Source organism: Mastacembelus armatus, chromosome 21 (genome assembly GCF_900324485.2).
Source record: "Mastacembelus armatus chromosome 21, fMasArm1.2, whole genome shotgun sequence".
In the NCBI taxonomy this organism is placed as follows: Eukaryota; Metazoa; Chordata; class Actinopteri; order Synbranchiformes; family Mastacembelidae; genus Mastacembelus; species Mastacembelus armatus.
Window position 1 is genome coordinate 5,709,684 of NC_046653.1, and position 27,113 is coordinate 5,736,796.

Below are 27,113 nucleotides of genomic sequence, written 5' to 3' on the forward strand. Positions count from 1 at the left end.
TTACAAATAAAATCCTACTAAATATTTGAAATTGTGTTTGTTTTTCCTGGGGTCAAATTGACCCCGAACATAATACATGTTACTATTCTTGATAACAGAAATTGTTTTTATTTTCAAATGTTATAGATAACAAAAATATGTACCCAAAAGTAATATAAAGCTATTAAAACACCAAAAAGATAACTCTTTTCAATTTAAGGTTAATCAGTCAGATTTTATGGTGATCTGCATATTTCTCCATAGTCATGTAACAGCTATTCTGGATGTATAAGGTGGGTGGGGGGTGGGGGGTTTTATTTAAAAGGCTATTTAGGTAGTCAACAAATAAACATAAAGTACCTGACACATAAACTTGGATAACAATTATAACTGTAATAATTTTCTGGAGGTTTAAATTGCTGGGGTCAAATTGACCCCAAGGATAAAAGATGTTAGTAAATTTGAAGGTAATAGGAGGGTTAAAACATGTTTACTAAAAGCTGGTTAGTGAAGAAAAAAACAGATTGTTCTCAGTCAGATTTTTTTCTGTTCAAATTCCACCGGCTCTCCATGAGTGACATCTTCTGTCTGTCAACATATCTGACATGGATTTATTATTATATTGATGCTTTCAAGTTGTGACACTGGCACTGCTTATATATTTACCTGCAGTCTAAAAATGGATTGTTTTGCAAGTTTCAGAGTGGATTTTGCAAAGAAATATGAGTTTGACTGTAAATAATAGCTTGTGAAAGTGCTTTCACTGTAACTTTGTTATGCAGATTAAAGATGAATGTGTATTTGAGCCAAAATTCTGATTTAAGTACTGCAAAGATCAAAAGACTTGATTCACACTTATACAGCATGGTTTTGTGTGAATGTTGTGACAGTGACTCAATTTGTTTTAGTCATTACCACATACGAAAGACATCCTGACTTATCCATATTAAATTTAGATTTTACAGTGGATAATCAGTAACAATTCAGTAAATTACAATGTTAATTTTAAACATTTGTCCGTTTTAGAGAAATAATTTTTTATCTTCTGATGTAAAGTCTGAATGAAAAAAAGCTATGTCTTGATGCAAAGGGAGCTTGTAATGTAAATACACTGGGCCAAATATCAGGTCATTTAGGAAAGAAATAGGTTAGAAACTTACCTGATCTCCTTGATTGATAATCAGGCATGCTTGATTTATTGAAATGTGTTTTGAGTGGGTATTACATTTGAACTAACTGGAGAATAATAGGTGTTTTCATATGAAATCTGTTCCATATTCCACTTAACTTGTTTCCACCTGTGTCATGTTGTGCTGAATGTTATGTATGTGGTAAGAAAATACTGTAGTGAAATGTGACCTGTTTCAATAAAATGTGCTTTATTGATGCAAGGTAGAAATCTTTCTTTTCAATCTTAAGATTTATCAGCAGCAACTTAAAAACTCACTTTACCAGTTTCTGTACTTGAGTCACAATGTTAACACTCTGCATACAGTAAAAAAGTAAATTATTATTTCAAGATGGGTTATTTTTTTTCATATATTGACAAAATATCTTTTTTAAAATCTCAAGCCAATGCAGGTACTCACGCCGACCCAATCACACTTAAACCCGCACACACAAATACAAATATACACACTTACTCCATACTGAGACAAGGTAAATCGAGGCTAGAACATGTCTGGCACCCAGAAACTGAATACAGAGATCGATAAGACAGGACGCGAATTCTCTAATTCAAGTTTACAGACAGGAGGCCTCAGTGTGCTTTCAAATCAAACGTCAAACTTACAGTATCTAAGTTGCCTTTGCAGGTAACAGCAACCTCCTGCATGCATAAACAGTATTGCATTATTGATGGGCCACGCACTATGATGCCCAATTTAACTACAAAACCTAGATAAAAGAACATTTAAACCAAACCAAAACAACTGCCTAAAATCCTGATATTATGTATGTATAAAAATAATCCCACCATTTGTGCAGTGGCAGGTATGTGTGTATGAAAGGTCCAATGACTTCATGCTAATCTACAACTGTCTAATAAAACCAGACATTTACAGTATCTTGCTTTTCAAGTCTTGCTAATATGCAAGAACAAGGTCGACCACCCAATGATGCGATTTGCGCATAAGACAATATCTAAAAGGACAATTATGTGGACTACCGGCCATGGCTTCACATGATTATTATTTCTACTGCAGCTTCTTTGCAGTCTAAATTCCAAGATTGTAGTGAAATATGCGACGAAAGGTTTTTAAAAAATGATTATATCAAAGTTCTCCAAAGTTAATGATTGTGCTTTTTTCTACGTACACATTTGGCCAAAAAAAAGTGTGACGCTTCAAATATTTTTAGGAGTGGTACATTGAGCTTATGTGAAAATGATTGCAAATTGGCAATCTGTTCACAACACTTACATAGGTCACTGCTGTCACTTAATGACAACAACAGCACACTAGCTGCACTGCAAAATATATCTACAGGTCATTTAATCTCATATTAAATCTTTATCTAGTATTATTTAAAAAAATATGTTATGAAATATAATATGAGTATATGAGTCAAATAACAGGCATTTTTGCAGTGTGGTCCTTGTAATGGGAAGCAGTGTGAAGCTTGTGGCCCCTCCAGCCTCCATGGCCCCATGACGGCATACGCTGGTGATTATTTTGATTCTATTGTTCTGTCTCGGTTAACTTGATGTCCTCTGATGGTTGAGCATATCATAGATGTCATCCACTTTGCTTAGTCTCTCAAAGAATGGGATCAGATCAAGGAGCTCAGTGTCTGACATGTCGTCAAACCAGGATGCTACAGGAACCTGGAAGTTTGAAAAGTAAGATATGCTGGAATTACAAGAGTTTTTATTATCCTATAGCACTTAACATAAATAACATTAGATTGATATTGTAAAAAATTACATTTTAAATGGAATGATAACTATTAGGTTTCTTTTAAATACATATATACTTTACAGTTTCTTAGAAATGTTTGCAAATTTATTAAAAATTATTAAAAAACTGACATCTCTCAATTACAAAACCATTCCAACATGTTGCTGTGGTTCCAACCTGTGGTCATGTGTTTCCTATTTGCTTTCATTTCCTTAAGATGGGTCAAGAACTTGATTGGAGTCCAGTGGTGGCAAACTGAACTAAGTAGACACCTTAAAAAGGCGCACAACTGTGTATATAAGTTTCCACAATTCAGACTGTACTGTATGTCAAAACTAAATCCAAACTATGAAGTCTAAGGAATAAAACTGGTGAAACACAAATCAGGGCAATATAAATATAAAACCAATTCTAAAGCTCTGACTGTTTCAAAACTCTTTCTAGAGTTGGCCCTCCAGAAAAACTGAGTAGGCAAGAAGAGCCTCAGTCATGAACCTGCAGGAAGGATAACCATCTCAGCAGTACTCTATCAGTCAGGACTTTATGGTAAAGTGGCAACATGGAGGCTACTTAGCACAAAAGTCAAATGACAGCCTGACTGCAGCTCAACAAACAGTATTTAAGGGGCGTGAGAACATGAGGAGAAAGATTATCTAATCAGATGAACTAAAAAGGACTCCAACACCATGTCTGGAGAACAGCAACTGCTTATCACCTGGTTAATGCCCTCACTACGTTGAAGCAGGGTGGTTGCAGCATCATGTTATGGGGAGCTTTGCAGCAACAGGACAGAGACACTAGTCAGAACTCAAGGAAGAAAAATGCAGACAAATACAGAGAGGTCCTTGAAGAAAACTTGAAGAAAAGTGCAGTGACCTGAGACTGAGGCAACAATTCACCTTTCAGCGTGACACTGACTTGAAGGAAACAAGACAACGCAAGTCTCTGACTGTCCTTGAGCGTCCCAAACAAAGTCCAGACTCAAAACCGAAGGAACATCTATGAACAGATCTGAAAATAGCAGCTCATAGAGACTTCACATTTAATCTGATGCAACTTGGATCTGCTAGGAAGAATGGGATAAACTACCCAAATCTAGGTTTGAAAACAATTTTGTAAATGAGACATTTCAGCTTTAGATTTTTATTACATTTGCAAAAATTTCTAAAAAATTGATTTTCATTATGATATATTGAGTCTATAACAATGGGCCAAATAGCAAATTCAACAACTGAAAATGATTGCAGCTCTACAACATAAAATGAGCAAAAAGTGAAGGGGTCTGTTTATTTTTGAGCCACTATAACAGTGTACTTTGAAGAAAGAAATATAAAAGTCATACTGCGTTGTCAGGGTGGAAGATGTAGGAGGCTGGAGAGTTGTCAATGATGATGACCTTTTTGAGGTCTCTTCCTAAACGGCTCAAATCTTTTACATAGTTCCCTTTGTGGAAGACACAAGACTCCCGGAAGAGACGGCACTGGAAGGCCCCCCATTTGTCCAACAGGTCAGACACAGGATCTGCATACTACAGAAGCAAGAAAATAACATGGGATGGAACTAGCTTTAAAAATTGACACGCTATGTTTGTATGTAATTCTCTGAATCGTAATTTTAATTTTAATGTGTGACGATCAGAAATGCTAAAAAAAATGATGAAAAAAGCTGACCGTGCATGTGAACACAACCTCCTTTACACAGAAAAGCAATAAAACTAAAACATCTCATAACAGATAAAATATTCACTAACCTTAAAGTTTCAATAGTAAGCATTTTAAATTTTAATATAATGACCTACACAGATGCAACACATTGTGTCAGCATGAACAGTATGTGTCAGCCATAAAGAAGTGTTTGATAGCTTGGACATTTTTAAACAAGGCAGGCAGAAGAACAGCATTTGATTTCTAAGACTAGATCTCACCTACCACCTATAAATCACATGCAAAAATGATGCTCAACTTCCATCAATTCTAAGCATAATGTTAATGAAACAACATCAAGCGTGGATAGATCTAAACAGCAGTGTTCATTTGTAATATGCTATCCAGCCTGCCAATTTGAAGCCAAAAGGCAAAAACACAAAGACTGAGTGCAGCAGTCTGACCTTGGCTAAGCTTGCGGTGAACAAAACGCACTCAAACAATTCTCCCATCCTCTTGAGGAATTCGTCAACGTGGGGTCTCTTTAACACATACACCTGGATGAAGAGACAAAAGTAGTGTAACACATCCTTCAGTTATTAGGGACTGTTTCAAAAAACAAACTACTCAGGAGAAAAATATATAAATAGAGAAATTGCTGATCCTACTTCAGACTTATGTGTCAGAAATTTTGAGGACAGGAATATGTCCACACATACAGTGCATTAGCTGCACTCAGTAGCTTCATCAAATGTCTTGTTTTTAATAATTATATCTTGCTATAATGACATCAAATACACAAGATTAACAAACAAAGGTATAATATTCAACACATGTATGCAAGCACCTCAACAGGACTTTATATCTACTTTAACTATGATGCTGGCAGCCTTGTTTCTGAACCAAGTCATCCAGAATAGGCTTTCCCCACTTTAACAAGCCTATCCTGGATTACTTGAAACAGACCCAGGCCCTTTGGACTGCAAATTTCCTCTGTCTTCTCGGAGACCCAGCACAACAGGCTGCAGTTACTATTTACAGCCCAGAGCAAAAAGTCACTGCCATTCCCCAGCACCATTGAGCAGGGCAAAACATGGACGACAGCCTGAGATTGATGGCCAGTGATTTCTCAGAAGCCTGTCAGGGTTTCCTCATTTCATCAGGCCACAAAAATAGCTACCTGCTGCTTGCAGCCATCAACATAGAGTGCTGCAGTACTGTCAGTTTTTCCATTGCAAACTACAGTCAATATTTCAGTCAGGATTTCTTAATCTTAAGCCTAAAAGCTTGTAAACCATTCTACTTTTCAGCTCACATGATATGCCAGCCATTGGTTAGTAATGTGTGGCATATGCAGTATAATGATGCCACCAATTCTGACTGCAGTCTCAGTAGCAAGTGCACCAAGCATGTACAACTTTGATGGGTGCTACTATTACACTCTTAACATGTGCTCTAAAATTCCAGTGATGTGACTGAAGTGACTGAAGACAGTAAGGCATTGGTTAGGTGCATACCTGGTGAACTGTTCCATCAATTTCCACTGGAATGATAAAGTCAGCATTGTTCACTGGCTGTTGAAAAAAGAAAACAGGAGTGTCATATACAAAAACAGCAATTTCCTTATTTTGGCCAACATGGTCTTTTAAATAACATAACACAAAAGCATATGACCCGTCATGTCTCTTGACTGAAATACAGTCTCTAAGGAAAGTGACACGGCTCATAAACGAGTATGATTTATATAGGCAGTAATCATATCTGAATATGCTTCTCAAATGTTACACCTGAAGTGTATTCTATCTAAGGCATTACACCACAGCCTAAATTGGTATACCATGAGGTAATGCAACTTAGACAGAATCAGTTTAACATTAATCATAAAGAGAAACTTATATAATTCACACACAATGCTGCATGTTGTCTTAGATGTGGTTGGACATCTATTGGTTCTAATGTTTTTGAATATTTATTTGAATAATATATAAGTTAATGAGTTTTTCTTCTCTTTTGTCTTATTGAAAGAAGTTCTGCTTCCATAAGTGTATATTGAAAGCGGCTTGAGTCTGACAAACGGCACTTTTTCTAGTAGTACCAAATCCAACGCAAATCTATTATTCACTGCAATTTTTTAAATGAGTTTAAAAATAAATTCCTGTACTATTCACTTATTTCAGTTCACCATTTTACAACAAGCAGGCTGTCTGAGCTAATGGGCTGAGCAATCATCACATTACACAAACCCACTCCCAACCCTCCTTTATAGCAGCAGTTTGAGTTTCTTCTGTTTAGGAGTATATGTGGCCTTATATTAATACCATCATGCACATTTCTTCAACACCTTAATGAAAAAGTATCTACTTGAATGTAGATACATTCTGACTTAAATACAAATTACTGCTGATATAATTGGTCTCTTGGCTTCACGAGACTAAACAGCATTTCTTTCCTAAAAATGATTAATCCTACACTGTACGAAAGCAAACTGGGTGGGCTTATCTGATAGTACAGTTGGATCTAAACTCAATTTAATATTATATAATAATATATAATATAATAATAATTTTGATATTTAATACTTCACCAATTGTGAGTCCTCAGTAATTTTTCTATTGTTTTACAATTTCCCCCTTTAAAATACAAATAAGGCACTCATCAGGTTGGCCATCCTTTGCCCTCCACATACAATCAACTTTTAAAACCCTATTTTCAGTTTGTGTGTCAAAGTAATAATGAGTTTTATTATCTGCCTGGTCTTGGAGTTTACAGAGGGACCCTGTTTACGCAGAGCTAGGGGCCATATCCAGTGACATCGTCTAGGACAGCCTGTGATCTGAGAATGACTAAACACCAGATGGCATTTATTACATAATTTGTCGCCACACAGTGGCCTTGACTTTTGGCATTGATTACTTTGTTCACTGAATGCAACCTTAAAAGGTACCTAACTTAACAAAACAGAGCCAGTTATTTGTGCAGACAATGTAATATTTCTTGAAATAAGCTTTAATTACCACATATTAACTTTTATTAATTTAAACTTAAGGAAATTAAGCTGTGTAGAGATTCTATTTAAAAATGTAGGTAGCTCTAATGTTTTTACATGAAAGTACAATACTTATCTTTAAAAAATATTGAGTTAGCATTATATTTGAAGAAAACTACTGTAAAAACTACTGTAATTTAATTCCATTTAGTCAGACCTAGTGGTATACGCTACTTAATGTAACAACAGAACATTTCCTTATCCTGTGCAATTTACTTTTATTTTGATAGATCACTAAGATTTTATCATCATGAACCTAGATCAACCATAATATAAGCGGTCAATGCTAAGGTGGCACGTGAGCCCAGTCCTTTAAGATAAAAATAGGTCATGCCCTTCCTAAAAATATGCAAAATGATGAAGTGTAAATGCGACTGCTATTTCTGACTACTTTTGCTTGGCAAGTAGATTGTTTGCTTTGACACTTAATATGAAAGCCTAAAAGCAGATACTCAATGACAGTATCCAAGCTATTTTTGAATACTCGCAAAGGTAACCTTTTAAGTAGCTTAAAGCCAAAACTATATAAAAAATACTTTATCATTTATCCAAATGAAATGAGTAGATATGGTAACATATTTAAACAGAAGAGCATTTTAACATTTGCGTAAATAAAAGTATATGCATTGTCTCACATTTGGAGCAAAGATTTGTCAAAGACTGCTGTGATTCCCAGTAGTCCTGAATTGTTTGCTGTTCAGTTTTGGATGAAGCCTATCTGTGATGACAACTGATTAGTGGACAGCTACTTTTAGTTTAAAACTAACTGGCTCTCAACACCACAGTCCAAGAGTCACTGAGCTCCACTGTATTGCAGACATGTCTGCCTACTATAAATACAGTATAGCTCAATGTTTTGTTTTTGTTCTTACTGATATTCAATAAATCTATACAAAAAAATGTAAAAAAAAAAAAAGGACAGGTTGCACTTTGACAGGGCAATGAATGTTTAATTATTTTTTGGATGAGAGCACTACCTTTCTGAAGTCTCTACTGATGCCTACCAGTTTCTGCTGCCCAAAAAATAAGCAAAATGTGTTGTTTTGTGTGCCAAGTGTAAATTCTGGGGAAGCCACACCCAGCTGGCACAAACCAGCACTGTGCCAAAGAACAGTGCACACATAAAAGCTCTGGTCAGCTCTATAGCAGTGATTGTACTCTTTATATTTAACATAATTATGTGCATTTATGACAAGAAATCACAGTTTTCCTAGGAGAAAAAGATTTATACCTGGGAAGTCAACTGTGGGAAACAACACACCACCCATACAGACCTGAGCATGGGACACTGTGATGAATTGGCTGGCAGCAATTACTTACACTGCATTTACTTCCATGCATTGCCTACTGTCTCATTTTTTCAACAATTTGTCAGAAAACCCACCTTAAATGAACTGTGCACTAGTGTTTCATCCAAATCAATGACCACACAGATCTTCCCTGCATCATTAGATTTCATCTGTGGGAGTAGCGGCTCTGCTGGGACCTGAAGACAAACGGAGGGTGAAAACTAAAGTTCATTTGTGGCACAATGTGCCCCTTATTAAAAAGCACCTCTACTTTTCCAAACTGAAAACATGAGCAGCAGCTGTCACTTACAAGCAGTACTGCTATTTTAAACCTAAGAAATTACCATCCTAAGATGTCATGGGGTGCATATTGCTCATTGTGCATGTGCTTCTTGTCACATTAGATACTGGATTGTGTTGTGGTGTTTCTACAAGGGCTTACTGGAAACCCTGGATGCTACAGCTGCTGCCACGTTGATGGAGCATGTAAATATCACCATACCATGTCTTCTCCTTCAACAAGTGATAAGAGATTAGTGTTTGTTAATGTGATTCTGTTTCTAAAAAAAAAAGCTGGCATGACCAAACGTCCTGCCTATTACACTGACGCGTGTCTTTGTCCGTGTTTAGTGAGCTTGTACATGTGGATAAGAGCAGAGCTGCAGTTTGACACAGATACCACACAATCTGCCAATGAAAAATAAATCTGTAACCTATAACTGGCACGTTGTGCAGTATGCCAGTGATGTAGAATTACTAACAGTATTGACAGTGAGTTTCCCTTGATTCTGGGATAATTGAAAGTATTTCACAGTTAAGGTGCAAAGACTTATAATACCTGCTCTGTCAGAGGAATGCAGTATTCGCATTCACAAGGCTCAGAGGATTCATCATCACTCTGTTCCTCTTCTGAATCCCTGCTTTCTTCGGAAAGTGAATTTTCCTGCATCTCTGCATCTCCTTCTTCGAATTTGACATGTTCTGAGACAACACTATGAATGACATCTAAAGGAGGTTGTGTTTCCCTTGAAAATCCATTAAATCCACAGTCACCGTCTGATCCTAAAGTTTGTTCACTGGTTGTTTTTTCTATAACAGAGCAGTTGGCTATGTTTTTACACAGTTCAATAATTTCAGTAATTCCAAGTATGACTGCTTTGCACTCCTCTTGGCAAACTCCAGGGGTCTGTAACTCACTCTCTTTCTGGGATAAAAGAGCTTCTTCTTCTGTTTCATTTATTGATGAAACCACATGAGCTTTCCCATGGATTATCTGATCATATGATTTTCTTAGCATAACAAATTCTTTCAGAGCTTTTTCACCAGATGACTGAACACTTTTAATTTGAAATGCATAATATTCCTCAACATCTGGCGCACACGTCTCTCCATTATCTACATTATTGATAATCGACATATATGGCTCCATTTCAGAACATTCTGTAAATATATTGTCTTCAGCCTCAGGATCGCTATCCTTCTTGCAATCAGTAACACTGGTATCTTCACGATCAATTGAGAAAATATTATCACCCAGAGATTCATTATTCTGGAAATCGTAAACATCATCTTCATAAGCATCACCTTCAACAGAGATGTCCTTTGCACATGGTGCACATATACTCTCCTCATTCCCAGATGGCAGGCAGACATCAGCTACTTGTTCATTAAAGATTTCAGATACATGTCCCTCAGATGCACAAGCTGCTCTGTCAAACATGTTGTCATCTTCCTTTCTTGGCTTATATTTCTCTGCATAAAGTGCATAGGCCCCGCACTCAGTTTCTTTATTTTCATCTTCTGCTAAGCTTGATTCTGAATTGACCTCACAATCACCTCCATGACTTATATCTTCTTCAGAAGTCTCTTCACAAGCATCTTCAGGAGGATCAAAACATACATCATCTTCCTGGATGTCGATTTCTTTAAAAGTACATGCATTTTTGACATTAAGTTTCTGTGCTTCTTCTTCAAGAAACAGGCTGTCATGTATATCTCCACCATCAAAGCAGGAGATGTAATGTCGCTTTTGTGAAACCACGTGTCCATAATAGTCAGATCGATCAAATAAATCAAAGTAATCCTCAATAACAATATCAACAGTGGGTGTTTTCTTTTCATCTTCATTACTCTTGTTAGTATTGCTTTGTTCTATTTCTTTATCATCTTCAAAAGATTCCCACAATGTCTGTTCATCACTTGAGTCTTCCTGAGCTCCCTTTTCAGATTCCTCAGATGAATCAGAGCAGGGATCTGAAGGAATGCTTCCATCAGGACAAGTCTTAAAAGATTTGCTTTCCATAGAAGAGCAATCTGAGAAACCATCTTCTTCAGTGCAAAACTCTGAGTTGGCACAGGTTTTGTCAGAAGTGGCGCATTGTTCAGTTTGTTCATGCTCATGGTTTGTTTCAGAATCATCATTTCCACACATATTGCAAACATTTGTGGACATATCTAATGCAGTAGCTTGCTGAGAACATTCTTCCAGGTATTTCTCACAGTATTCAGTAGCAAAGCAGGCCTGTTCACTGTCATCAAAATAAACAGCTGTGTCAAAACATGAGCAATTTGCTTCTTCTGATAACCTACAGGACTCGTCATCACTGGTCTCTGTTGTGTTCTGCTCAGGTGGATAGTTCTCTTCATTCCCATCATCAATATGAGCCTGAAATTCGTCATATTCACAAAGTTCAATGCCACAGTCCAGTAAGTCCACGGAGTCAGAGATGTCAGCTGTGAAACCAGTCATTTCATATTGTTCGGCATCCTCAGTTGATGTGTCTGGCTCAGAGTCAAAGCCCTCGCATTGCTGAAGGGAAGGCTCGTATTGTAACTCAAGGTGGTCTGTGCTTTCTGGTATGAAATCAGACATTTCACACTGCCCCACACTGTCAGAGTTCACTGCCAAATCACCTGTCTCAAAGTCAAAAGACTCAAACTCTTGACCAGAGGCCTTACATTGCTTAAATAATCGGAGGTGTTCTGCATAGTGTTCACAACACTCACTACATTTGGAAGCTAAACTATGGTTAGCACAGTGCTCGGACGATGTCCAAAGTTTTAAACACTTACAGTGTTTAGCATATTCATCAAATGATTGGTTTAATCTCAAAGTCTCACAATGGTCGAGGGTCTCATCATATTCAAACAATCCATTGCTTGCTGAATATTGCTCAAGGCACTCAACATGCCCATTGCAATATGTCAAGAATTCAGTCTCATCTCTATTCATGTTGCAATGTTCCACACATAGAAGAGAGGAGTCCGTTTGCTTGCTGTATTCCACAAGGACTTTTATGCCATGCTCAGAATGTTCCTTTGAAGGGCTGGTTAAATCTGTAACTTCTGTTAATTTGGGGACCTGGCATTGTTCAGCAAGCATGGCTTCAGTAGAAAGCTCCCCTTCTTCTGATACTTTAGCTTGCTCAGAGTTTTCCAAATACATCACAAAATAATTTCTCAGTCTGTTCAAAGTCTATGTTCCATGCATTAGGTCAGGGTCTTGGTGCCTATACGAATTCTGCAAGTCCACATTCAAGTCCAAAAGAAAGGACACAGGAAACTGTAGGGTCCATTCAGTGGATATTCAGACGACTGGTGGGGGGAGTCACTGAGACTAAAGCCCGCTCGACAGAGTAACAGCAACAGGAGCAGCATGCACGTTGACATGACAGCCAGTCACAACCAAAACTGAGACCAACACTTGACTCGACCCTCCCTTTGCCAGAGACCAAGCAATTTATTTTGGGGGCTTGGAAAGATGTGACAAATAACTTCTGGAATATCAAATCTCTATAAAAGGCTGATCTAAGGCATAAATCTGAAACTGACACCTGAGAACGTCTTGACCACTTGATCTCCAGACTATAACTGCAAAAGCCATGTTGTTTTCCAAGAATACACCCAGCTATACCACAGAGGGTATTATCAATAGTTCAACAAATGACTTGTACTTATATATCCTAACAATTCACATTTGTTATATTCAGACATTTATTTATTTTTATTAATTGATTATCAGTTTCTGTAATTCAACCCTTATGAATGTAGGATATGTTTATCAAAAGCACATGTTCTTAATTACTTGTGATAACTGATCTGCATTATAGTTTTCTACTGTTGTGGCTCCACTGCAGCATCTGGTGTCATGTGCTTTGCTTTTGGTGCCTCTACCATACTGTGGATTTTTGGCAATGTAGCAATCTTCCAGTTGGACATATACCGTAACATTTCCGCCATTTCCAACATCTTGTAAATCCTTGTCATCTTGATTGATGTCTGAACATAGAGTACTTTTCAGCACTGTCATACATTACTTCACCGCCCAACAGAAAGTAAACATCCAAAGCTTTGAGTCTAGAAAACATGTGTTACACGCATCACATGGCTGTCACCCACGATGCTCTTATGCTGTTTAAAAGACGATGATTAAGGAGGTTGAGAGAAAGTCAATATCACAGGAAAGGGTGAGAGGGGGATGTTGAGAGATGAACTTACATTTAGCAGAGTCCCATTTTCTTCTGCTAATAAGGGGACATTGTTTTTTACTGGACGTGGCTCGGTTTCTCTGTGACTTACACAGCAGAAGAGACTGTAGAAAAAGCCTCTGTTGCGAGGCTTCTTTGAGGGGGAAACTTGGTTGGCACCTGGAAGCAAGTAAGAAAGAGAAATGTTACTGAGGGGATGATTCTCATACTTTACCAACAGAAACACATCTATCACATATATTCTATCCTGATACTGAGTTCAATACCAGAAAAACTCAAGAGAAGTGGCTGAAACTAATATCATTAGTTGTTTTTCATTTTAATTTAAAATCCTTAAAACATAACGAAAGTGGAACTGATTATAATGATTATTCAGTGCGTAAGGTAACATCAGGCTGTAACTACACATCTGCTTAAACAGTACCTCTACATACTTTGGGGTTTTATATATTTAGATAAAAAATATTTGCATTTCGTTAGGATTTGATCTATTTCATGATGTTTGTATCATGAACAATACTTGTCCAGAACAATACTTGTCCACTGCTTAAAGGAGCAGTGTGTAAAATGACTAAAAATACAGTTAGTATTTTCTGGTGATTACACACTAATGATAATATATTTATAATTATTATATCCCATTCTGCTAATAGATAGCTTTAAATATTATACACTGTACCTTTAAAATAATCATGTTACTATACACTTTCATTTTATTCAAGAATTTCTGTAATAAAGTAGTTGTTAAGTAGTTTTTATTGCTATAAACCCACCACACAAAAAAATCTCAAACCTGTACTTTATGGCTGTCAACACATTTCAAAGGAGCAGTATATTATCCTGTTGTTATTGATTTTAAAAATCACAGCTCTAAAACTGCATATTAGAGTATTTGATTACAAGTGAATAAGGTTAAGCAGTCAAACTAAAGCATACATTAATTATCCCAAATATTGCACATATTATGAGTCTATTTGTAAAAGGTGATATTCACCATTCAGAACAGAAAAATTCTCTAAATCTAAGCAAAATGAAAGGTAGTTATCAGATAAGTCCCTTATTAAAGTGTGTGAGCTTAATACATTTTACACACAACAGCCATGGTATTAAGATTATCTTGGATTTATTTATTTATTTATCTAAATTCAAAAGCCTTACCATCATAAACCCATGTAACAACAGCTACATGCACATACACAAATGGCAGAGCCCACACTTTCAGCTAGTGTTATGGTGATGAGAGCCAGCATTTTTACATAGAAAGGAAACTCTTCAGCTGAGCCCTGATGACCAGTCAGATCTGTCAGCTAAGGCATTAGCACGGAGCGCAGACAAGACTAAATCTGCTGCACCAGTATGGGACCTGTCATCCTGCTTTGGGTGTAAATGTGTGATGATGGCAAAAGTAACCATGATGGAAAATGGCTTTAACTGATGGAGCAATGGTGAGGGAATACAAACTTAACAAATTTTAATACTGTTTTTGTGTGAACAACACTGGATATAACCTAAAAGGTACAAAATTATGTGGAAGTGAGAATATTTTAAATTAATTATTGAGGATTTGCTCCTTTTCTTTGACCCATGCCATACTAAAGTGAAAATATGTTGATATGGAGGCATCTAAGCATCACCTTTTCATGCCTATTTTATTAGATCTTTTATAGACCGAACCAAATCAGTTAACAGGAGCAGAGTAATCAAATTAAATAATAAGGAGAACAGCTGCACTATGTATTGTACGTTTACTGCTTATTGAGCTGTGTAAAACCCTTTGGTTAAAATATATTATAGCTCAGGTCCATTGTTGAAAAAAAAAATGTGTTGAAAGTTGTCCCTTAAAGCAAGGGTGTATCAGCTGTCACCATTGTGCCCCAGATCAGGACTGTACAGCAACAAAAAAAGAAGAAAAAAAAACAGGAAAGAAAAAAAAATCCAAAAAAATCCTATGTTTCACAGCCGCATGTTCCTCTGCCCAACACAAATATGTGTTGTAGCAATGACTGGCATGATAACCTAAACATTTTATTTAATTTAGGTATATTGCAAACTAGAACTGCATTAGTCAAAAGAGCATTTAAATTATGATTTTATACAAACATAGAAAAATTAAAAAATTGAAAATACAGTGGAAAGATATGAATTATGACAGTAACATGGCGAATACAGCAGTTAATTAAAATCAAAACAAACAGTTTTTATATTAACCTTTCCAATTGGCCCAGTTTTAGCTTAGACCCTAAACAAGTCTGACCTATTTTCAAGTGTGGTTTTGGCCTGTTGACAGCTTCATTCAACTGGGTCTGAAAGTGGATAAAGCCACTGGAGAGTGGTCATTATGGCCCGAGCATGCTTGTTAGGGCATACTTCACATGGTCAGGTTTGTATGCAAACATGTGAGGGAACTGGGCAGGTGAAACTTGTAGTGTTAAAAAACACATCGCACTGCCCCGTGCTTCCAAAGAGCCAGTCAGGGAAGCTGACAACAATGGTTAATGGTTTTATGTATACATGTCTCATACTCAGGCCATAAACAGTCACAAACTTTTTACAACTCACATCATAAATGACGCTGTGTGTTTAAAGCGCAGAGAAATGCTTCAGTGCATGCAGAGAAAACAACTAAATTAAGCCAGTGACACTGTATACTTTGCATCAGCTTCACTCCAACACCTCCCTAATGATCATGGCACATAAACATAATTGTTGGCTTACAATGTAAAAACCAAAAGTCATTTAATCATGTTGCATTTAGGTGTCCTTTTGGTTTCTATCATATTAATAAAGGCAAATAACGCTCTGATAGATAATGGTCTGCAGGTATGATCTGCTAAACTGTATAAAAGAAACATGTCTGTTTAACCATTTGATATCTGAATGACTTATTTTACATATGAGACATAAGCAGCTAAATGTGAGTCCCTGACTGATTTGAACAGAAGGTTCAAATCACAGAGGTAGCATGCACATAACTAGGTAGCAGAAGTGAGCAAGAAGCAAACTGTACTGTAACATTCCTCACCCCCACCCCTCCATCCAAGAGCCTCACATACTGATAATGAGGTTACAGCATTTACAAGGAGTAGCAACGACCTCATGACACATCACTCTGCTTTAGCCTACTTAATTGACAGCAGGCTGAGACCCTTTCAGGCAAGGTATGCCTGTGCACTTGGGTGCTTCTATTCCTATCTAGACGCAGAAAGAATGAGGCCTCCCAAGGTCAACTTTCTGCCCATCTGACACTCGATATTCTGTTACAATCTGACAGCTTTGCTTCGCACCCTCTACAGAAAATGGTATGGCAGGTTCTTGCTAATCAAACCAGACTTAGGTCATTTACATATTTGCATCTAAAGATATTAATCTTAAAGATGATTACAAGTCCAAAATATGGCCTTATTTATTACATTTAAAACTGCTGTTGGACTAACGCTGCAGAAAAATGGTAACTGGAAAGAATATAAAATATAAACTTAGTGTCCATTAACAACAATATTATCAAGCCCATAGTATTGAAGAAGTGGTATGTGTTGAATATGTCACCAAAGACAGAATGAAAAATCAAAGAACAGTGATGTGTGTTAGGTTGGAACTCAGGACTGTACAAGATATTCTGCAGAAAAGTTTCCTAATCTTAAGGATTCATAATGACCCCATTTGGCTCAGCAGCTTGTGAAACTAAGAACACAGCTCCCCTTTCCTTTTTCTCTGGCCTCTCACTTCTGGATGTCAGCCATGTTCTTTAACCCCTTGGCCAAGAGGAAGTAATCAGAGAGCAAACTGGAGCTGGCTTATAATAGTAACCTGGACAGCACTGCCACCCTCTGAATGGACACAGCTTTACAAAAGGCAACAGCAGAAACAATGTGCAGTGATGCAGTTAAATCCTGGCTTCCTTAACCCAACCTTAGTGGGCTCCCAAGTAGCCCACTGATTGTGGATAGGACCTTTTAATGATTAGTTTGATAATGTCATGGCATGAGGACTGTGTACCAAATCACTGGATGGTATGATTAAATGTTTAGATTAAATTCACTACCTGAACCATCAAACCTTGCACTGTCTACATTTATTAAATTAAAATCTTCAAATGACAGCAGCCTAAGTACATGATTCATATATCTCATAAACCCTTGACACAAGACGCTCTGCCACCGAAAAACAAGAACTAATGCATTGTGCATTTAAAAAAATATAAACTTTTAGTCATTGAAATAATACTCTAATAATCTAACCATGCAATTTCCTGTTGGCTCAGTGCCTCCATGATCTCGAACACTATCAGGTAAAGAATACTCGGGAGGATTTAGTTACACCGAAAGCGATTCCGAGGATGGTATGATGGTATGATGGTATGATTATGTCACTCGGTGAGAAGGAGGATGTCCTCGTGGAACCTAGCAATCAATACCGGAGAACTTGCCTTGCCATCTATCCAAGAGGACTGGGACGGAAAAGTGCAAGAAAGAGCTTTCCGGCATTCCCAGTACTCCAGCCGACGTGTCCTGCGCTCCAGCTGGCTCCTATTGCAATCCTGCCTGAATTTCCAGTATCCTTGCCAGGCTTTCCAATGTCTGCACCGAGTTTTCTAATGCTCATTCCAGGATTTCCAATGTCCATGCCGGGCTTTCCAGTGTCCATGCCAGGCTTTTCAGCCAACCTGTCAGAGTCTCCAGCTAGCCTGCCGGAGTATCCAGCTAGCCAGCCAGAGTCTCCAGCTAGTCTGCCAGAGTCTCCACCAAGCCCATAGCCTGAGTCTCCAAGCCCACAGTGCCTGCCACAGACCATGCCAGCCTTTACGCCGCCGCCCGAAGAGGCCACCTTTGTCTCCAGCCTCTCAGTCGCAGTCTCCTGCACCTCCACCAGTACAGCCTCTCAAGCTTCCAGACCTCAGTGTGCCGACGATGGCGTCCCCACTGAGGTTCCGCCCAAGCTTCCTGGGCTCCAGTGTGCCGATGGAGGCGTTTCTGCAGGGGCACTTCCAGCCCTAGTCCACCCAGTGGACTACAGCTCTGGACTAGAGCCGGTCCTGCAGACGCCATTGTCCACGTGCAAGTCCAAGTTCCTGATCTCAGTGGGTTGGTTGGCATCACATTACTGCGTTATCGGTTCTGGGGTTTGTAGTAGGGTCAGTGGTCCATGCTGACACCACTGCACTCCAGGTCTTCCCAGCACATCAGCAGTCTATGCTGATGCCACCACGTCATCCAATCAAGGTCTTTCCCGGGGGTCAGGCGCCCACACTGATGCCAATGTATCTCCGACTCCAAGGCTCATCAGTGGGTCAGCCGGGCCAGCCGATGCCACTGCCATCCATGTTCCAAGTGTCTGCTGCCTGCAGCAGATTGGATGGATTAGCCGATACTTCCATGGTCCATGATCCAAGTCCCACCAGAGGTTCAGTTGGGATGGCCAGCACCAGTGTTGCCCATATTCCACGTCATGTTTCCTGTCAGTCCTGTCCTGTCCTGTCGCTTTCTTCCCTGTTCCAGGTTGTCCCAGCGGGCCGGCCGGGTACGGTGATGCCACTATATCTCCGGCTCCAAGTCTCGTCTGTACATCGGCCGGGCAAGCCGACACCACCATCTCTCATGGACCAGGTCTTGTCAGTGAGTTGACCGGGCAAACTGATACCACCACTCCCCAGGTTCCACTGTCATCCAAGTTCCAAGCCTGTACAGTGAGTTGGCTGGATCAGCTGACATCACCACACTCCATGTTCCAAGTCCTGTCCCCAGTCCTCGTCCCATTGGGTCAACTGGACCTGCAGACATCACTGAGGTTCCTGTTCCTGATCCCATTCCAGTGGGTTGGCCAGAACTGCCGAGGCCAAAGCAACTTACGCTCCTGATCTTTGTCCCAATGCATCAACCGGATCTGCCGATGCCACCGTCTCGGATTCCTGCTTGTCTGAGGGGCCATTCTCGAGAGCCGTCTCAGATTCATGTTCGCCTGAGGGGTCGTCCTCCAGAGCTTCCTCGCTTTCAGAGTTGTCACCCTGTATTGTATCAGCTGCCACAGCATCATCAGGGCAGGCCTCCTGAAAGTCATGTGCCGGCCCACCTACCCGTTAGGGCCCTCCGCCAAAGTCCCCCTCCACCCATCCTGCTCGTGTTTGGGACAAATTTTCTTTTCTTTCGGGGCGTCGGGAAGCTGACCTTTGAGGGGGGGGGTACTGTCATGACCCACGTTTTGGACGTCCTATGATCATGATCCATGTCATGGACCTTCTATTATCATGATCCATGTTCTGTACTTATGTTTAGTTATTTGTTGTCTGTGTTCTTTATTGTCATGTCTCTTCCTGTCTTAGTTTGATAGTCTAGTCTCTGTCTCTGATTATGTTAAATTACTTCCTGCCACCCTGATTACCCACATGTGTCTTGTTGTCTCTGTTTAACTAAGGTCAGGTGTTAGTGTACATATACCCTGTGTTAGTTACTCACCGTTGCTAGTTCATACTACTTGTCTGCCTTGATGTCTGTCTTGTACAGTCAAGTAAGCTAAGTCTAAGCTAAACTAGTCTTTTCAAGTCTTGTCATGTCATGTCATGTGTTGAACGTTAGTCACGTTTTGGATTATCACTTGTTGCCAAGTCATAGGTTTTGTTCTCCTGTTTGTTTTGGATTGAGAACTGACTTTCTGTTTCAACATCTTCACTACTTAATTAAAGATTCTTAAAGTCTGTCAGCATCCGCATTTGGATCAGAACCCACCAATGGCAGTACTGGAGTTTCTGTCTTCGGCTACCATGACGGCACAAGTTGCCCTGAGATGACCCCGCCGCGACAGCAGGAACTACCAAAGATGGAGACTGAAGCCAAGAGTCACACTTAATAAACATAAACATCCATCCATCCATTATCTATACCAGCTTATTCCTATTTAGGATCATGGGGATCTGCTGGAGCCTAACATTCATTTCATTTTCACGACAGACATTGTGGCTGTGGTTAAGATGTAACCTCAAAGGGTTAAGCTTAGCATTATGATGTGTGGCCTTTTAGCATAGTATTATGGCAGCACAGTGGCTCAGTAGTTAGCACCGTTGCCTCACAGCAAGAAGGTCTCAGGTTTGCAACCCATCAGGGACCTTTCTGTGTGGAGTTTGCACATTCTCCCCATGCTTGCGTAGGTTTACTCTGGTTTCCTCCCACATTCCAAAACATGCATGTTAGGTTGATTGGTGACTTGATTTGTTGATTAGTTTGTTTCTGTGTGTCTCTATGTGGCCCTGTGATGGACTGGTGACCTGTCCAGGGTGTACCTCTGCCTTTCACCCAAAGAGAGCTGGGATAGGCTCCGGCAGATCCCTGTGACCCTGGTTAGGAATAAGTGGGTATAGATAATGGATGGATGGGTAACTTATCTAATACTAACACTAAGTCAGTGAATGCATTTGTTTCATATAGTCCAGCAGCCACCCTGCTAGTTAGTGCCACTGCTGTGACAAGTGACATTTTTTGTAGATTTTGGCATTAGATGAAGTTAGCATTACTGCTTCCAATCATGTAAAAAATAAAAAGTTAAAAATATAAAGCATCATTTAGAAGGTCTTTAGGTGGCTTTCAGGAATGGTTTATTGGGTTACTAAATAAATTATAGTGTCTATTAATTTTATCCCCATACATTAATCTCTAGAATCCTTATGTCTGGAAAAAAAGAAAAATCCAAATCACTGATCAAGAGTTTTTGATCCCTGCCTTTATCTCCAAGCCCAGACAGAAACAGAAGACCTGTTACCTTTAAGCTAACAGGAATCCAGGTGATCAGATCTATGTTGCCATATCAGGAACAAGAAACTGCAGTATAGAAATGTCAAACTAAATTTGAGATCATAGAAATAAACTCTTTTAGGTAGTCTGTTGGTGCTGACAGGTTTCAAGGATGCTGCGCTGCACCTAAAAGTTTTTTCAGCAGGTTGATAGAGGAATAGCTTAAAATAAGATAAGGTCATCCCTTCATCCCCAAAAGGAAATTCAGAGTGTCTTGTAGTTAATCAGTCAAACTAGTGAGAGTACTCAATAGTCAGTTGTCATCTTCCATTGTCTAAGGTGTAATAGAGCCTGATGACAGTGGGGATGAAAGATCTCCTGTATCATTCAGTCCTGCAGCTCAGTGAGGTGAGTTGTCCACTGCAGCTGCTTCTCTGCTCCATCAGGATGTTGTGAACCTTTTTCTGTGTGCATCTCTCCACCACAGCCTCCAGTGAGACCAGCCTCATTCCAGTCACTGAACAAAATGACCTTAGACTGGTTATAGATGGGAGTATTCACGTTTAATTAATCATAATTTACTGGGAGCTTTTGACACTTGAAAGGCTCTGGCAGCTTAGAAAGCTGTGGTAATAGATATCAAAGAATAAAATGCTCAAACAGAACCTTTCTACAGTATACCCCACCTCTCCAGGCCTGCCACAACCATTTACAGTATAAGCGCCTAGATGATGGATAGATGGAAAAAACTCAACACAGAAACAAGAGTGTTGAACCAGTCCAACACAATCGCCACACAATGCAGTCCATTAATTGTCCAAAATGTGATAATTGCTATTACAAATAATCAATGTGATGCTCTTTCTTACGGAACATATTTATTTTCTTCTAGTAGAGCAAACAATACTCCCTCAGAGTCAGCTGCTGTGCTGGTTCATCCTCATCCTGAATTAACACATCTGAATAAATAAAGTATTTTGAAGGGAATACATTTCTAATACACCACAACAAGGGGCAGCAAAGTGGATTAGTGGTTGGCCCTGTTGCCTCACAGCAAGAAGGTTCCTGGTTCGAAACCCAGCAGGGACCTTTGAGTGTGGCGTTTACATGTTCTCCCTGTGCTTGATGGGTTTTCTCCAGGTACTCTGGTTTCCTCCCACAGTCCAAAAACATGTATGTCCCATAGGAGTGAGTGTGAGTGTGGGAGGTTGTTTGTCTCTCTGTGGCCCTGTGATGGACTGGTGACCTGTATGGCGTTGTGACTTGCTGCTTGAAGCTGTAATTCCTCTCTTAGCTGCCTTTCACCCCAAAAGAGCTGGGATAGGCTCCAGCAGATCCTGTAACCCTGATTAGTATAATCATTAGTATAATAATGGATGGATAGACCACAACAGGGCTGGGCGATATGGCTTATATGTGGGTACACACAGTCTAGGTGTTGAGTCCCAGTGTCCCCAGGAGCACGAGAAGTCCTGGGACATTTCTGACACCGTGGCGCCGTAAAAACACCGCTGTCTTATGTCCCGCTGACACTGTCATGCGCAGCTGAGCTGTTACACAAAACTTTTCCCAAACTCACCTTCCTCACGACAAGTCGCATTTTCCTCCTCCTCCTTGGCTACTTGTGTGATTATCGACGGCGAATAGTCCATTAAGTCCGTCGCTCACACTCGTTATTACGGTATATAAATAGTTCGTGGAATTACGGCAAAAAAGTGTATGTATATTTTGCCACTCCCTGTCTGTACACGCGCATACTGAGCGTAAAAATACAGAAACACTCTAAACGCCAGTAAAGCGTACACAACCAGCCATGCTCCTGTGCCAATGTTTAAAGTGTCTAAAAAGGTTATTTCGACAAGTTAGTAGCGTTGCACAAGTTCATCACTTTGACCATGCTAACACGGAGCTGACGGTTTCAAGGTGGCCCTGGTCTTAAAGCCACAATGCAGGCTGTGAAGTTTTCAGTCGAAATCACTGGTTTTACCGCCGCACTCACAGCTGGGAGGGCATGTCGATACGTTTGCTTTATTCTGGCTATAAATTCGGCCAGTGTAAGTGTTACAACACATAACATGCATTTTCTTTGTATACTTTTCGTGAGTATAATGAAGAAATATGTCAGGAGTCAGTTTCTTCTGTTTCCGTTTTTAAAGTTTGTTCGTGTACAACCTTTACGTTTAACAAGGGCAGCCTTAAAACCGACCGAGACAAGGAAGTTAGGGACAGTCTTTAAAGTGCCAACACATAAGATTAATGTAATTTTTAAATAAATAAATAAATATATTTATTATATTATATATATTAATGTGCAACTTACTGTGTAGCCTATACTATATCATATTAACACTCGGCGCTCTGATAGGGAATGTGGTATTAAAAAAGAAAATGAAAACGTTAAAAAAAAACCTTTTTTACACTTGTGTCTAACTTCTACGCCATCCCGTTTTTGTGTGTGAAATACGGGATAGTTTTACATCTCTAAGTGAATATGAGAATTAAGTGTGTCATAGCCTATGCAACTTGTGAAGACAAGGGGTTGTATATATAGGGTTGTGACGTGCTGCTTGAAGCTGTAATTCCTCTCTTAGCAGCTAGATGCTGCTGCTACCAAAAAAAAAAAAGTCCACAAGTAATCCTATCCAGCTTCTGTATCACCTCTCCATACAGAGGACGTTAAAGATTAGAGAGGAGTATGTTTGGGACATTTTTGCTTGACTGACTTGTTTGTGTTTGAGCTTCAAAGCTGGGGGTGTACAATGTTCCCAACAGATTTAGTTTTATCAAACACGGGGGTGAAAATCTATAAATGAATGATTCATTACAGTAGCTAATGAAAACAAGTGTTTCAAAAATGAGTCTCTCTTTTTAGTAACAGTAATATGTTAATTGTATATATAATTAGGCATTTAGTGTTATTAATACAAACCTCTCCTTTTTAATTTCTGTTCAGGACAAATATTGCACTTATTGTCACAATACAAATGCTTTGTGCAGTAATCAGAGATGCCAAAAGTACTCACATTGTATACTTAAGTAGAAGTACAGATACTTGTGTAAAAGTAAGAAAGTACATGGTCTGAAATGTACTTGAGTAAAAAAGTAAAAATTTTTTTTTTTTTTTTTTTTTGCCGTCAATAATACACAATACATCTTTTGATAAATCCACAAAACTAAAAAAGTTTGACACAAAAAAGGAAACTCCTCTTCTTTTATTAACAACCTGCACAGTGCTGGTACAGGGAACAAAACACATTCACCATGAATCATTCTTGAACAGTTCTTTTAAATATTACCATGGATGGGGAATGTCTTGCTTTTCTGAATCTGCTGCATCTTCATCTGACTCGCCAACACTTCCTGATCCCTTTCTTCCTCTTCACTGCAAGTTTTCTCTCTATCATAACTTGTACACTCACTTGATTTCCGTCTCTAGTTAGTTACATTTTTTACAATTTTTTACATTGTGTCGTCATTCATGAAGGTTGAAAAGTAACAAGCTTGTTTTGATAATGTAAGGAGTAGAAAGTACAGATATTTGTGTTTAAATGTAGGGAGTAAAAGTAAAAAGTCATCAGGAAAATAAATACTCAAGGAAAGTACAGATACCTGAAAAATCTATTTAAGTACAGTAACAAAGTATTTGTACTTTATTACTTCTCACCTCTGGCAGTAATTAATATCAAACAATTAAAAAAGACATTGAAAATAAGCTTCTAGCCAAAAAAAATCTTATTTTTTATTATGAGCATGGTTTAAGTTATGTACAGCTTTGAACAATAATTCAATGATTCAGTATATTGTCCATTGGATTGTACTATCAGGAAACCTAGGCTCATTGTGTTAAGATGGTTGTAGCTGTGAGGCTTTATTAGTGGATGTCCACATGTGCAAAGGACTGATCTGTGCCCAGATTGTTCTCTACAAACACCTCATACTTGCCAGCATCGGACAACTTCGCATTTTTGATGGTCAGGATTGTGTTGGTTTCTCCAACGTCAAAGAATACCCTGAAAGACATTCACAGCTCCATTATCAGCACTCTTAAGCACTCTTGAAAATCATGTCTGGCATCTGTCCAACTAAAAAATTGTCATGGTATACTTAAGACTATGTGAGGACAATATGAGGACATGGATAACTAATAATATTAAACAATTAGCAGTAGGTTACATTGTTTATCTTTTTACTATTTGAATCCATTTACACCAGGGGTAGTCAACTCCAGTCCTAAAGAGCCACTACCCTGCTTATTTTCCAACTAGTCATGGCCTTTGAGCTTCTGATTGGCTGAACACATCAGATCCATGTAACCTCAACAAGTGCTGGGACAGTTGGAAAACAAATACTGGTACATGCAGAGAAGTTGTCCTTAAAGACCAAGGCAGGCTCCTCCTGACCTGTACTGATGATTTTGTTCCTGCATTTCTACATGTACACATCCTGAAAAAGCAGACAAGTAAAAATCTATGCAGCACTTCTTCTAGTTGAACATTTTGGAGAGCCCACCTGTCGTCTTCTTCAATGTCATCTCCATCTTTAAGCCAGGCAACATCTGGAGGAGGTTCTCCGCTTATTTCAGCCTTAAGCACCACTGTTGTCCCTCTCTTGGCCTTGATGTTGTCTGGTCCTTTGGAAACCTTAGCAGGGACTGGGAGAGCATGAATCAAATACTCCGTCAGCTGTTAAAGACTCATTAAAGATTACAAATTCTAGATGAGATGATCAATAACACACTCATATCTGTCCAGTACATATGGTAGCCCACCATCTCTGACCAACTGACAAAATTCTGCTCCATGTCACACCTCAAAATAACAAGCAGTCTGTACACACCCTCTACTAAAATACAAGCAGATCCTGATGTCTGCCCAAATGGATTCTTAATGGTGACAGTGTATTTTCCCAGATCAGCCAGAACCCCATCTCGAACCACGAGTGCCACAAAATCTGGGTCTTCGAACACATAGCGGTACTTAGGACCATCCTTGAGCTCTTTACCATCTTTGTACCAGACAATGAAAGGATCTGGGAAAGCGCTGACTCTGCACTCTAGCTTTGCAGCACTGCCCTCTACAAGAGCCACATCTTTGAGCTCCTGCAGGATCTTGGGAGGCCCTTTCTCTCGCAGCTCTTTACGAGACCTACAGAAGCACAGTAAATAAAAATTCACAATGTGTAAAAATAAAAAATGCCTGAGGGAGAAGTTAAAACCTTGCACACTTTCTGATCACTGCATTCAGTTGCATGGTTCTTTGTTCTAGAAAATTACACCTGTAGGACCTAGTTCCCTCATTTATGACCTCAAAAATGTAAGAGAAGAGGGTTTTGTATGCTTATTGAATGCTCTAACCAGCAGTTTAATATATTTCAAACATACTACTGACACAATTTGCAAGCAACTGTGATCAAAGGGTGTCTAAATGTCAATAAGTCCAACAGACAGTGGAGATTTAGGTACCTGTGGCCACGATAGGAGGCCTGGATTCGGATAGCAGCCTCCTGGACCTGAGGATCGTTGATGTTTAGGGTGCACCCGGGAGATGGTGCAGCCTTTGCTTTGGACATCTGTAAGAGTCAGAGCTGCTTAGCACTCAGACTTAGCTAGAAAAAAAATATTACTATTCCTACTGTACTATTACTGTTTGCAGTAGTTAACAAAAAATATTTTAGGTCCAACTTACTCTCACGTTTCTTATCTTGAAGATCCTCTTGAAAAGACACTACTTTTAATCCACCCCAAAGTCAGCAAACATGAAAGGCTTTACGCTTTATATCGAGCAGTCAGGAGGAGCTTTGTAGGCCCTCAAGGATCAAGGCAAACGAATCATCACCCAGGGTTTCCTTCTCCTTCTTTGGATATTAGGTAATGTTTATACATGAAGATGCACAACAAATGTTACAGAGATATTTTCCCATCCTTATATAGCATTCATCTCAAATTCTCCTGAGAATCCTTGGAGCAGTTAATAGTTTTGTTAGTGGTGGTTTAAATAGTAGAGAGGAGTATGCTGAAATGTGAGTCATCCCTGGAGAAAAAAAGCACGGACAGGA

The 27,113-nt window shown here is 39.1% G+C and overlaps 2 protein-coding genes across 3 annotated transcripts; both read right to left on the reverse strand.

Annotated features, from left to right (window-relative positions):
- Positions 1-1,338: 1,338 nt before the first annotated feature.
- Positions 1,339-23,020, reverse strand: LOC113123874 (carboxy-terminal domain RNA polymerase II polypeptide A small phosphatase 1-like). 2 transcript variants are annotated; one of them, XM_026296220.2, is made up of 7 exons: positions 22,639-23,020; positions 13,352-13,500; positions 8,950-9,051; positions 6,037-6,093; positions 4,984-5,076; positions 4,219-4,404; positions 1,339-2,803 (listed from the first exon to the last, which is right to left on the reverse strand). In XM_026296220.2, exons 1-7 carry the CDS (start codon positions 22,709-22,711, stop codon positions 2,675-2,677), a joined length of 789 nt encoding a protein of 262 aa, XP_026152005.1. In that variant the 5' UTR covers positions 22,712-23,020; the 3' UTR covers positions 1,339-2,674. The 2 variants fall into 2 exon arrangements, with proteins under 2 accessions (XP_026152005.1, XP_026152004.1); XM_026296219.2 differs by lacking the exons at positions 13,352-13,500; positions 22,639-23,020 and adding an exon at positions 9,693-12,707.
- Positions 23,021-24,930: 1,910 nt separating this feature from the next.
- spegnb (SPEG neighbor) lies at positions 24,931-26,627 on the reverse strand. The gene is made up of 4 exons (XM_026296548.1): positions 26,521-26,627; positions 25,896-26,203; positions 25,569-25,710; positions 24,931-25,069 (listed from the first exon to the last, which is right to left on the reverse strand). Exons 1-4 carry the CDS (start codon positions 26,625-26,627, stop codon positions 24,931-24,933), a joined length of 696 nt encoding a protein of 231 aa, XP_026152333.1.
- Between the last annotated feature and the right edge of the window lie 486 nt (positions 26,628-27,113).